General features: G+C 41.7%; 1 protein-coding gene across 6 annotated transcripts in view; it reads left to right on the forward strand.

Moving 5' to 3' along the window:
- Positions 1–853: 853 nt before the first annotated feature.
- PRIM2 (DNA primase subunit 2) overlaps positions 854–14,411 on the forward strand; it is a 309,939-nt gene continuing 296,381 nt past the window's right edge. For 3 of the 6 annotated variants that reach the window (XM_073336328.1, XM_073336327.1, XM_073336329.1), the window contains exons 1-4: positions 1,494–1,565; positions 2,061–2,229; positions 3,331–3,434; positions 7,915–7,994. In XM_073336328.1, the coding sequence (XP_073192429.1) occupies positions 2,076–2,229; positions 3,331–3,434; positions 7,915–7,994 (338 nt within the window). In that variant the 5' untranslated portion in view covers positions 1,494–1,565; positions 2,061–2,075. The other 3 variants (XM_073336325.1, XM_073336323.2, XM_073336324.2) reach the window with 3 other exon arrangements.

The raw sequence follows: 14,411 nt of genomic DNA on the forward strand, positions 1-14,411 counted from the left end.
TTATTATTTATCCCTTTCTTAATGGTTCCTAACATTCTGTTAGCTTTTTTGACAATCTTGACTGCAGGGACTTCAGCGAACCTGGCCAGAGAGGTGGCTCAGTAGGGGAGGGTGCCTAGGGGATGGAGCAGCTCCAGGTGGGCAGGACCCAGGGTGGGATGTGTGCGAAGAGGGTGGTAAGCCCTTGCCCGGGAGGGTGGGGCTGCTGTGGAATTTGCAGATTTGGGGCGTGAATAGGCTGGAAATCACTCCCCACCCCCCCGCCACTCCAGAGCTTAGCTGAGGGACAGACGAGGCCAGTGCTGTGCAGGGCTTTGGCACATGTAGGGCTTGACTCTTCCTGGCCAGCACCCCAGGCCGGAGGGTCTTGGGCTTTCCCAGGGTGCCTGCCCAGCCAGAGGCAGTGGTGGAAGGAAAGAAGCCAGGCTGTTGGTGAGCTCCGTGCTCTGACCAGGGGCTGGTTCTCTGCACAGTGGAGAACAGAACACACCACACTGGGGCTGGGGGGGAGGATATGGAGAAGCAGGGGAGCTGGGGCGGGAAGACAAGTGGCAAAGCAGGGAGACAACAACGAGAAGGGAAGCATGTAAAGGGCTGATGGGTGGCCCGCAGAAGCAACATGTAACCAGCCGGCGACTGCCCACCCTCATCAACCACCACAGCGTGCAGCCAGTGTCGGACGGAAATGGGAGAGTGGTGGAGCCCTGCTGGCGGAGAGCCGGCCTGCACTGGGGGCTGCGCTGATGGATCAGCAGGAGAGCGCTCGCTGCATCTTCTCTCCGCCACCAGCCTTACACACCCACTCCCACGGTTGGCCACTGGACCCGCACACTCAGCGCTGGTGGGCGGGAGGATGGCAAGCAGGGACCTGGCCAGCAGCAGGACCCACCAGTACTGATGGGGAGCAGGGGCACGACAGAAAATACGGGGTAATTTGCCTGATTTTAAGAAAAGGGTCACCTGAGAAGGGCTTAAATAGGGTGGGGCGCTCCCTTTAAAAACGGGACGTGGGGGCATCCGAATTAAGCACGTAATGAAGCGAGGCCTCTGGAATTGACGTCGCTGTGGGAGCTGCTGCATAGCAGCAGTTTTGCTGACAGGCCATAAGCCCTACACGGTTCCCCTCTTACTATGACAAAACTGAACCTGCAGGCAGGAGCGGCGGCAGGCGCTGGCTCCCCATCTCCCCCCGGGCTGCTGGGCCTGCACCCCACGCTTTGCTGCCGCTCGCTTGAGCATCAATGCCCGCCCCAGGGGCTGAGCCGCCGCCCCGCCGGGCGTGCGGAGCAGCCGCTCGGCGACCCGTGGGCTGCAAGGGCGGCGCGGCGCGAAAGAGACCAACCCCCCACCACCGCGCCTCCACTTCCCGTCTCGCTCCGCTCGCTCACCCAATCACGCGGCGGGGGCGGAGTCAGGCGCCGCGCGGGTGCCGCTGACGGGGGCGGGGTGAGAGGCGGAGCCCAGCGGCCGGAAGTGAGGCCAGCCGAGCCGAGCCGAGCCGAGGTGGGCGGGGCTGCGCTGCGCGCGGGAAGCCGGCTGGGTCCGTGTGGAGGCAGGGCAGCCGGGTGAGGTCTGCGCGTCCTCGGGTCGCCGCGTTCCCGGGTCCGGGATTGGCGCTGCCGCCCTGTGCGCGGCGGTCAAGGAGCCGTGGGCCCGCGCCGCTGCCTCCGCTCCCCGGCACCGCCTGAGGGCGGCCCGCCGGTGTCCCGTCCCGTTCCGTTAGTGGGAGTGATCCTCCTGACCCGTCTGGGGAGGGGTGCGGGCTTCCACCGTCCTGTCCCGTGGGGGGGCTCCCAGTCTCTTCGGGGGTGGTGATGCTAAAGCCCCAAGAATTGGCAGGAGGGTCCCAGCGAGTCTGTCTGAACCGGCTCACTCCAGGTTTGAAAGTGACTCGGTTTCAGGTTGCTGCTGCTCTTGTTAACTTGGCCCACCGGGCAGTCTGTTCCACGATCCAGGGAGGTAGTGATGTAATGTCGCCCTCTTTTTTGGGCAAAATTTGGTTATTGATGAAGATATGGCGACTAACAACTATTGTTGTGCAACTTTTTTTTTCTTTCTAGTTTCTCTTGAAGAAAATGGAGTTTTCTCGAGAAAAAAGGTTGAAGGGAAGGCTGGCTGGTGATAGACGAGGTGATCTGTATCCTCACAGCTTGCAGTTCTACCTGCAGCCTCCCACTGAGAATATTTCTTTAGCTGAGTTTGAAAATTTTGCCATTGATAGGCTTAAATGTGAGTAACACCATAAATCTTCATCACCATTTTTTTTGCACATTGGGTAAATGCAGTGAGAGGTGATCTATAGTCAGTGAGTGATAGGATGTTAACAATGTTAAAGTGGGATGGAGACTTACTTTGACATCAGTTACCAGAGCTAGAAGACTCCCATGTAATGCAACTATTTTAGCATCAGAATAACATGTTTGTCATCTACTCTTCCTATGTGTTTTATGTCTTCACTTCTACTTCTAGTTTACTTTTCAAGCATATATTTCCATTACTAATATTTTGTAATTTCTAGTTGACAAATATAAAAAAAAGTACAACAAAATTTATTTTGGCAGCCTGTTTGTGTGTGCGTAAATGCCCCCAACATTTTGCTTTTTAATTTCATTAATGCTAATTGAGTTTTAAGTACTGCAAAATACTGTAAGTGAAAAACACTTAATGAATTCTGAATAGCTGTTAAATTTGGACATGTTTGTATCACTTATTGTACAAATGTTTATGAACATTTGTACAAACAGGTAAAATGCTCTCTTGTTCATGGATGGTTTGGCTTGTTTGCATAAAAGAGAAGATCATACATGCCCCAAACAGTTACAGGCTAAGGATAAAACATGAGGATCGAAAGAATCAGAGGGGAAGGTCCCAGGAAAACAAAGATGATAGTAAATAGTATCACAATATCATAGAATTTTCATAGCTTTTAAAATAAAGTAAGCAAATAGAAAGAATGAGGAGAACTAGTGGCACCTTAGAGACTAACAAATTTGTTTGGGCATAAGCTTTCGTGGGCTAAACCCCAATTCATCAGATGCATGTAGTGGAAAATACAGTAGGAAGATAGATATATATATACACAGAATATGAAAAAATGGGGGTTGCCATACCAACTCTAACGAGACTAATCAATTAAGGTGGGCTATTATCAGCAGGAGAAAAAAAACTTTTGTAGTGATAATCAGGGTGGCTCATTTCAAACAGTTGACAAGAAGGTGTGAGTAACAGTAGCGGAAAAATTAGCATGGGGAAATAGTTGTAATAGATGTATCTTTTTATACTACAAGTCTTGCTCATGCTGATTTCATTTGTCTCCTCTAATTACTTCAGTGCTCAAAGTAGTTGAGAACCTTGGTGTGAGCTATGTGAAAGGTAGTGATGAGTATAAAAGCAGGCTGGAGCGTGAGATTCGAAAGCTTAAATTTCCATACAAAGTAAGTATATAATTGAAAAAGGTTATGCTTTTCCTTTTTACTATAGATTTTATTTTCCATTTACTGTTGAAAATAGGGATGCACTTGTTGAATACTGCACTCAAAGCCTAAATTCTATAATTTGAACGATTTATATCACTGAATTTTTTTTTCTCTGTGCCTATCAACTACATATTTTTCTTTTTCTGTTAATTTATCTTCTGACCTAATTGGGCATGTTGGAAATTTTGCATATTCAAAACTCCTATCAAAGTCAGCTGAAAGAGGTTTGAGTGAGGTCTGCAGGATACTCAGTGAGGTTTGGAGGGCTTAATGTGTGCTTTATTTTTAAAATCACTATCTGCTTCTAGCAGAGTGGAAGTTGAGCCTTTCACAGGATTTATTTCTTTTTTTGGTGTATTGGCATAATTTGCCCCAGCAATACTGTGTTAAACTCTGGGAATAGCGTTTTTCTACGGCTGTCAAACGATTAAACAAATTAATCGTGATTAATTGCACGATGAAACTATAATAGAATACCATTTATTTAAATATTTTTGAATGTTCTAGATTTTCAAATATATTGATTTCAATTACAACACAGAATACAAAGTGTACAGTGCTCACTTAATATTTTTGATTACAAATATTTGTGCTGTAAAAAATAAAAGAAATAGTATTTTTCATTTCACTTCATACAAGTACTGGAATGCAATCTCTTTATTCTGAAAGTAGACCTTACAAATGTAGAATTATGTACAAAAAACAGCTGTGTTCAAAAACAAAACAGTGTAAAACTTTAGAACCTACAAGTCCACTCAGTCCTACTTCTTATTCGGCCAATCGCTAAGACAAACTAGTTTGTTTACATTTGCAGGAGATAATGCTGACCCCTTCTTGTTTACAATGTCACCTGAAAGTGAGAACAGACATTTGCATGGCATTGTTGTAGCCAGTGTTGCAAGATATTTATATCATAGAATCATAGAATATCAGGGTTGGAAGGGACCCCAGAAGGTCATCTAGTCCAACCCCCTGCTTGAAGCAGGACCAATTCCCAGTTAAATCATCCCAGCCAGGGCTTTGTCAAGCCTGACCTTAAAAACCTCTAAGGAAGGAGATTCTACCACCTCCCTAGGTAACGCATTTCAGTGTTTCACCACCCTCTTAGTGAAAAAGTTTTTCCTAATATCCAATCTAAACCTCCCCCACTGCAACTTGAGACCATTACTCCTCGTTCTGTCATCTGCTACCATTGAGAACAGTCTAGAGCCATCCTCTTTGGAACCCCCTTTCAGGTAGTTGAAAGCAGCTATCAAATCCCCCCTCATTCTTCTCTTCTGCAGGCTAAACAATCCCAGCTCCCTCAGCCTCTCCTCATGAGTCATGTGTTCCAGACCCCTAATCATTTTTGTTGCCCTTCGCTGGACTCTCTCCAATTTATCCACATCCTTCTTGTAGTGTGGGGCCCAAAACTGGACACAGGACTCCAGATGAGGCCTCACCAATGTCGAATAGAGGGGAACGATCACGTCCCTCGATCTGCTCGCTATGCCCCTACTTATACATCCCAAAATGCCATTGGCCTTCTTGGCAACAAGGGCACACTGCTGACTCATATCCAGCTTCTCGTCCACTGTCACCCCTAGGTCCTTTTCCGCAGAACTGCTGCCTAGCCATTCGGTCCCTAGTCTGTAGCGGTGCATGGGATTCTTCCATCCTAAGTGCAGGACTCTGCACTTATCCTTATTGAACCTCATCAGATTTCTTTTGGCCCAATCCTCCAATTTGTCTAGGTCCTTCTGTATCCTATCCTTCCCCTCCAGCGTATCTACCACTCCTCCCAGTTTAGTATCATCCGCAAATTTGCTGAGAGTGCAATCCACACCATCCTCCAGATCATTTATGAAGATATTGAACAAAACCGGCCCCAGGACCGACCCTTGGGGCACTCCACTTGATACCGGCTGCCAACTAGACATGGAGCCATTGATCACTACCCGTTGAGCCCGACAATCTAGCCAGCTTTCTACCCATCTTATAGTGCATTCATCCAGCCCATACTTCCTTAACTTGCTGACAAGAATACTGTGGGAGACCGTGTCAAAAGCTTTGCTAAAGTCAAGAAACAATACATCCACTGCTTTCCCTTCATCCACAGAATCAGTAATCTCATCATAAAAGGCGATTAAATTAGTCAGGCATGACCTTCCCTTGGTGAATCCATGCTGGCTGTTCCTGATCACTTTCCTCTCATGCAAGTGCTTCAGGATTGATTCTTTGAGGACCTGCTCCATGATTTTTCCAGGGACTGAGGTGAGGCTGACTGGCCTGTAGTTCCCAGGATCCTCCTTCTTCCCTTTTTTAAAGATTGGCACTACATTAGCCTTTTTCCAGTCATCCGGGACTTCCCCGGTTCGCCACGAGTTTTCAAAGATAATGGCCAATGGCTGTGCAATCACAGCCGCCAATTCCTTCAGCACTCTTGGATGCAACTCGTCCGGCCCCATGGACTTGTGCACGTCCAGCTTTTCTAAATAGTCCCTAACCACCTCTTTCTCCACAGAGGGCTGGCCATCTCTTCCCCATTTTGTGATGCCCAGCGCAGCAGTCTGGGAGCTGACCTTGTTCGTGAAGACAGAGGCAAAAAAAGCATTGAGTACATTAGCTTTTTCCACATCCTCTGTCACTAGGTTGCCTCCCTCATTCAGTAAGGGGCCCACACTTTCCTTGGCTTTCTTCTTGTTGCCAACATACCTGAAGAAACCCTTCTTGTTACTCTTAACATCTCTGGCTAGCTGCAGCTCCAGGTGCGATTTGGCCCTCCTGATATCATTCCTACATGCCCGAGCAATATTTTTATACTCTTCCCTAGTCATATGTCCAACCTTCCACTTCTTGTAAGCTTCTTTTTTTTTCTTTCTTTTATATGCCAGATGCATTAAAGATTCATATGTCCCTTCATCTTCAATCGCTGTTACAGAGGACGTGTCATGCTGAGGACGAGTTCTACTCAATAACAGTGCAAAGCAGTGCAGACCGACGCATGTTCACTTTCATCATCTTAGTCAGATGCCACCAACAGAACGTTGATTTTCTTTTTTGATGGTTCTGTAATTTCTGCATCGGAGTGTTGCTCTTTTAAGACTTCTGAAAGCTTGGTCTACACCTCATCCTTCTCAGATTTTGGATGGGACTGCAGATTCTTAACCTTGGTTTGAGTGCTGTAGCTATCTTTAGAAATCTCACATTGTTACCTTCTTTGCATTTTGTCAAATCTGCAGTGAAAGTGTTCTTAAAATGAACAACATGTGCTGGGTCATCATCTGAGACCGCTATAATATGAAATATGTGGCAGAATGCGGGTAAAACAGAGCAGAAAACATACTATTTTCCTCCAAGGAGTTCAGTCAGTTTAATTAATGCATTTTTTTTTAACATGAGTCATCATCATGGAAGCATGTCCTCTGGAATGGTAGCAGAAGGGTGTAGGGGCATACGAGTGTTTAGCATATCTGGCACGTAAATACCTTGCAGTGAGAGCTACAAAAGTGCCATGCGAACGCCTGTTCTCACTTTCAGGTGACATTGTAAATAAGAAGCTGGCAGCATTATCTCCTGTAAATGTAAACAAACTTGTTTGTCTTAGCAATTGGCTGACAAGAAGTAGGACTGAGTGGACTTGTAGGCTCTAAAGTTATACACTGTTTTGTTTGAGTGCAGTTATGTAACAAAAAAAAATCTACATTTGTAAATTGCACTTTCACGATAAAGAGATTGCATTATGGTACTTGTATGAGGGCAATTGGAAAATATTATTTCTTTTATCATTTTTACAATGCAAATATTTGTAATAAAAATAATATAAAATGAGCACTGTATATTTTGTATTCTGGGTTGTAAATGAAATCAAATATATCTGAAAATGTAGAAAACATCCAAGAATATAAAATAAATTTAAATTGTTTAACAATAGAATATCAATTTGATTAAAACTGCAATTAATAACCATTACATTTTTTAATCAAGATTAATGTTTTTGAGTTAATTGCATGAGTTAACTGCGATTAATCAACAGCCCTAATGTTTTCTAATAAGTGCAGAAAAAGCACAGAAATTGTTTAAGTGTGGGTACTTCCAAATAATTAGCTTTGGTTTGTTTGCACAGATGAGTGCTTTGAAGGAAACTTTGTCCCAAATTATAACCGTTTTAATTCAGAGCAAGTAGTTGGTTAAGAAGTTTCCTTCTACTATGAAGTGTATTCTTAGTTGCCATTTTCAGTGAACAGTAGGGTTTTTTCCATTTGTCTTTTGATAACTCTTGCAGCATTTACCGAGTTTATGTCAAAAGTGTAGAAAGAATTTAATGTACTTTACATGTTTTACAGTGACGTGACAAGAAGGTTGTGGGTCTTGATATTTAATTTGGGATTTATTTCTCAACTTCAGTTTTCTTTTACTGCCATAATTGAATATGTATTTTCTCTTATGAAAACTGTAGGCTTTGGTTGAGGATGATTATGATGCAAGGAGGAAAGACCATATCTCTCATTTCATACTGCGCCTTGCTTACTGCCAGTCGTACGTATTTTTTAAGCAAATATATATTTTTAATATTTCAAGCAAATGGTTAAAACTTTGGCACCTAAAGGTGGTAATGTGGTACTAAATATAGAGACAACTTTTCTTTGTTTCAGGTATAAGCCTGTTCTCTATTTAGAAACTTAGTCAGGAAGAGAATTCATATGTGGTGGAACTTGACATACAATAAAAAAGCTGGAATATATTTTTATATTTCAAATTAGGCATGAATCAGTTTATTTTGATATTTAAATAATGCACTCCCCACATAGTTTTTTATTTTCAAAGGCACTCAGCATTGATTTAACTTAATTTCCATTGACATAAATGGGACTAGATTTAGGCTGGTACTGAGCACTTTTGACCCTCAGTAATTGACAAGTCAGTTTAAAAAGATTACCACTGTAGATCACTGCCTTATGCATGGTCCCCAATCATCTTTTTAAGCAAAAGCTGGGATTTTAAAGTGCCTTAGTGAATTAGGGGCCCAACTTCCACTGAATTTCAGTTGGAGTTGGTTGCTGAACTCTTTTTTAAGCAGCTTTGAAAATCTCACGATAAGTACATGCATGGGTTTAATACTGCGATTAAAAGGTAGAAAGTTTGCCCTTCTACATGTATGTCTGTGGACAATCAGGAAAAAGTATCCCAGGTATTGCAGTGGACATGTGAAAAGCAGTCTTGCAGGTAGCCAGATCCCAAAACATGCAGGTTTTTACAAGTCAGTATGATTTCTTGAATTGTACCCAGAAGGTAATAGGAAGCAAATGCAGTCTTTGCAATTCTGTTGTAATATGTTCCTTAGGGTCAATGCCAATAAATCAGATATGTTCCACACATCATATATCTTCTAAGTTTTCTCCATAATCACCCCAAGTAGAAGTGTTGCGGTAATGGAATCTCATATTCTCAAGGATATGAGTAACTCCTGTGAGCTCCAGTGGCAGTGGTTGCAGTTATGTAGCTGAACAGATATGGAGGGGTAGGAGAGAGGAGCTTCTGGTTATAAATGGTCAGTTCCTGATAGCAGTCGGGGTGCAGAGAGACTCCTAGAAAAAACATCATCTTGACAAGAGGCTATGAAACTACCCAGAAATATACATACAACCTGGCCTGACATCTTAGATTGCTTCACTTGACTACCAGATTTGCTTCTGTCTTTCCTTAAGTTTTAACCATGCCTGTATCCTGAACTCTACATTCAGAGCAGAGACTACACTATTTGGGTGTAACTAAGGACACGTCTGCATGGTGTGGTAATGTACACCAGTGGGATGTGAATTCTAATGTGCCCCAATGTATTGTATTCTAACTGGCCCGTGTAGATCCTATTTTAGTGCACACCAGCAGGGTCTTCACGTGTCAGTTTCATGAATTCTAATGTGCAGTCCTATTGGTATGAATCCCGCACTTTGTAAACAAGTCCTTAAAAGCAAAACCTGAATGACACTGTAGCCTAAACTTCATTGCTTTTCCCACTGGCATCACTACATAATGACCGCATGGGGTGACATAATAGCAGCTTGCACAAGAGACTTTTAGGGCAGATGAGTAATTGTCAGTATTGCCGTGTGGGATCTCTGAGACTCAAAAATGGGGCCAGCTAAGTGCAATCCTGTCTTCAGTCGTGGTCTGCAGGTCTCATAGTTTCTTAAAATCAGCAAATAAGTAATTTTTAGTGGTCCCTGTGAATTGATACTCCATCTCTAGTTAGTTAAATGTTACTAGTACTTTAAAAATGCATAGATCGCAGGAGATTTTCATTAGTGTAGGATCAGTTGTTTTAATGTGTGTGGACATGTTATACATACACACTTTCTTATTTCATAAACTCCATTAGTGATTCCAACCAGCAATGTACATAATATAGTTCTTTGAAAACAAAGTTCTGACTATCTGCTTAAGATGGCAACTTTTTTAAGGGACACTGTTAACTTGTAAACCAGACTCAAATTTCATAAATTGGATGTTTTTTTCTAAAAGATACATTCAGAAAGGTATTTGGGGGAAGTCTGTGGCTTGTGTTCTACCAGAGATCAGAGTAGATGATCACAATGGTCTCTTCTGGTCTTGGAATCTATGAATATGAGGAAAACCTCCTTTACTTACAATTTAAATTTAGGGTTATTAAATAAAAAGCTAGTGAAAACATTTCTCTTGGGTTTTTATGCACTTTACACCATTTTGTATACTGTGAATTTTACTTTCTCTTTAAATTAGTTTCTCCCTTGCTGAAAAGCCCCTCATTTTAAAAAAGGCAAAATATGTTAAAAAAAACATGTTGAGAAATTTTTTAAATCTGAAACTGGATGCTTTTTGAAATAAGATGGAAATTGATGATGTCCCTCAAATTTCCAATTTCTTCTTTTTAAAAAGATGTTTGGCATTGTGGGATGCAGTGTTATCTAGTGGATAGAGCATTGGATTCAGGCTTGGGAGACCTGGCTTCTATTCCGAGCTCAGCCACTGACCTTGAGGAAGTCATTTCACCTTCTGTAAAATGGAGATGAGTCTGTGTAAAATGCTTTGAGATCTATTAATGAAAAATGATATGTAAGATCTAGGTGATGAAATTATTTCAGGAAAAAAACATGCATATTGCGCCTTCATGCAGGCTGTTGTAAGCTAAATGCTAAAAGTATGGTATTGCTGTGGAAAAGTTTGTTAGCCAGTTTCCATCCTATGTAAATTCTGTTTATTCCTTTCGGAAGATATAATTTAATGGTTAATAGTGAAAAAGAAAATAGAGAGAAGGTGGGTGAGGCAATATTTTTTATTGGACCAACTTCTGTTGTGGGAAGAGATAAGCTCTCGAGTTTACACAGAGCTGTTTTTCTGTCTTCCCTGCAACAGAAGTTGGTCCAGTAAAAGATATTACCTTACCCACCTTGTCTCTCTAATATCCTGGGACCAACACTGCATGCAAAAAGGAAAAATAAACATCTTAAATTAGAAATCTTTCTTGAATGGAAAGATCCTGAACTGACACACAAACTGTACAGGATGATCTGTTATTCACCACCAAAATGCAGCCTTGTCTGAGATGAAAGTTGCCATGCACTGATAAATTGACACTACTCAATAGATAAGAACTGGAAGTGAATAGTACAGGAAAACTTTTTGAATTAAATGTCATAAGATGGAGAAGCAAAGCTTGGCACAGATCAGTGATTCTATAGTTGCTGTTTGTTTAGTGCTAAATTTGGAGTCCATGTTACAGAAGAAGGTTGGATCACAAATTTTGTGCAGAATTAATTAGTTTAATTGTCTGAAGGAGGATATGTTTATCGCTAAAATACTTATGGGGGTAGGGAGGGGTGTGTGCTCACTTTTTCTTTAGTGGATCAACAGTGCCACCCAGAGGCAAAAATGTGCATTTTTCATCTGGTTCTTTGCTAAATTATTTGGATTGAATATCACTTTTTTGTATTTGTTCTCTGCTTGGCTTTAGTTATATATATTTGGAATGAACATAAACTTTATTTGTGAGCACTAATACCACCATCCTCCCTGTCAGACCTGTAGCCTGAGTGTCATCTTTGACTTTCTAGCTCCTTTCCTCCAGTCTGTGCCTAAATCTTGCTGATTCTTCCTGCATAATGTCAAAGATACAGTCTTCCCTCTCTATTCATGCTGCTAAAACTCTCACCCAGGCTCTCATCTCATCTTTTTACTAGTGCAACATGCTCTCTTCTGGCCTTGTATTAATTGAAAACACTGCAGCAACAATATTTTTTCTAGCTTGCTGTCTTGTATTCCTCCACAGGCTCCCTTTCTTCATTGCATCAAATGAGAATTCACTTTCAAGTCCTTTTATGGTGTATTTCCATGCATCTTTCCTTTTCTATTAAAATGTTGACTCCTGCCTCAATTCTGCCAATGAAGCCATCCTTCATTGCCCACTAGTTAAATTTTCAAACAGGCACCTTTGTGCCTTTATGCTGCTTATCATATGTGGGAGAAGCTCTCTGTAAACATCAACAAAGCCATCTCCATTGTGCTGCTTCAAGTTCTTCCTTAAGTTTCCTTTGCTGGGAGGCAAACAAACTCTCTGCAATGGTTGTGCAGCTGTTGTGCTGAGACCAGTATTGTATCAGTTTTTTGTGTTTCCTCATTTGATTGTATCCATGGTTTGTCCTTTGTCTGTCTTATACTCTTAAATATAAGCTCTTTGGGAGCAGGGACCATCTTTGTTCTGTTAGTACAGTAGCTAGCACATTGGGATTCTGGTCTTTGATTGGGGTTCCTAGGTACTATCTCAATACAAACAAAAAGTTCTTTTCTTCCATGACTAGCTTCTGACATTTAGCTATGTACTTTGAACCACTGATGACACGCTAGACTTGTAATTGTTTTATACATTTAAGAAACATTTACAAGTAGGCATTATAGAACTTTGAATGGACTAAGTTCTAATGTATGGGTTCAGAACAAATGCTTCTGTTTCAAATACAATTTCTGTGGAGTGGGAGGATATTCTAAAAACTTTCCTAATTTGAAAGAGACTGTTCCGTTCTCACTAAGAATCATGTAGGGACTGTGGGTTGAATTATGTAGTATTCCCATATAAGAAGTATAGTATTCCCAATTTAAGAAAACTTAAATTACTAAACTTCTTTTCCCTCTCTCTCTGCTATTTAGGATTTAAAAGTTAACTCCCCATCTGCATGCTTTGTTCCTCTGTTCCGTTCCTAAACCATCACTGCTTCCTTAAACTGCCTGCAGCTCCCATATTTTCAATTGCATTTTGAACAATCATTGGGCACTCTTTAACACTCGTCATGTTCATTAGTTACATGTTCATGGTTTTTGATTGACATTGGGTTGGTGTTGCTTTTCAAAAGTACCTTCAATGTAATTTTATGGAATGGCACTTGTTAATGACTGTTTTTAAAGCAGGTAATAAATTGTCACAGATCCACAGGATCTTTGCTATGCCTCCAAATTTGAAACAGTCTCTAGGAGGAACTCCTAGAGTAGTGATTCTCGATCTTTCCAGACTACTGTACACTTTAGGAGTCTGATTTATCTTGTGTACTTGCAAGTTTCACCTCACTTAAAAACTGTATTTTTATGTCTGATTTTGTAAGCAGTTAGAAGTGTCACAGCACACTATTACTGAAAAATTACTTACTTTCTCATTTTTACCATATAATTATAAAATAAATTAATTGGAATATAAATATTGTATTTACATTTCAGTGTATATAAAGCAATATAAATAAGTCGTCCATATGAAATTTTAGTTTGCACTGACTTTGCTAGTGCTTTTTATGTAGCCTGTTCTAAAACTAGGCAAATATCTAGATGAATTGATGTACTCCTGGGAAGACCTCTGAATACCCCCAGGGTTGAGAAGCACTGCCCTAGATATCTCACTGTTCCTCCAGGGTAAGTCGTGTGGCTTACCCACTTCCTTATACTGGGCCTTCAGCACTCCTCCTTCACACCGTGAGCTCTGTTCAGGGAGTCCAAATGAGACAGATTCCTAATGGAGACTTGTATGCTCTTCAGGGATTAATGCACCTCACCAAGCATGTGCAGTGACAGTCACATGGTGTTGTGAAACAGTAGGGTTTATTCATTAACTAGAAATGAATAAGCATAGGAAATCCCTTAGGATAGTATAAAGAACTGAAGGCTGAAGCATAGTCCATTCTGGGTAGCCCAGCCAAGTTGTAGGCACTGTTTGTTTTTATATAATATATATTTGTGTGTATTTGGAGTTTGCGGAGAGTGTCCAATGAGAGAAATCTGAAGAAGTGAGTACATTTCAAAAAGGAGCCTTTAAAATGTTTTCTCTGCCAAAGTTAAATAATTTTTTTAAACAAATTACCTTAGAAATTCACATCTGAATAGTTGCATAAGAATGTCCATACTGGTCAGATCAAAGTTCCATCCTGCCCAATATCCTGTCTTCTGACTGTGACCAATGCCAGGTGCCCCAGAGGGAATGAATAGAAGAGGTAATCATCAGTGATCCATCCCCTGTCGCCCATTCCCAGCTTTCTGGCAAACAGAGGCTAGGACACCATCCCTTCCCGTCCTGGCTAATAGCCATTGATGGACCTATCCTCCATGAATGTATCTAGTCCTTTTTTTTTTTTTTAACTCTGTTATACTCTTGGCCTTCACAATATCCCCTGGCAGAGTTCCACAGGTTGACTGTGCATTGTGTAAAGAAATACTTCCTTTTGTCTGTTTTAAACCTGCTGCCTATTAATTTCATTTGGTGACCCCTTGTTCTTGTGTTATGTGAAGGGGTAAGTAACACTTTCTCCATACCAGTCATGATTTTTAGACCTCTATCATATCCCCCTTTAGTTGTCTCTTTTCCAAGCTGAATAGTCCCATCTTCTTAATCTCTCCTCATACGGAAGCTGTTCCATACCCCTAATAATTTTTGTTGCCCTTTTC

This window comes from Lepidochelys kempii, chromosome 3 (assembly GCF_965140285.1).
Source record: "Lepidochelys kempii isolate rLepKem1 chromosome 3, rLepKem1.hap1, whole genome shotgun sequence".
In the NCBI taxonomy this organism is placed as follows: domain Eukaryota; kingdom Metazoa; phylum Chordata; order Testudines; family Cheloniidae; genus Lepidochelys; species Lepidochelys kempii.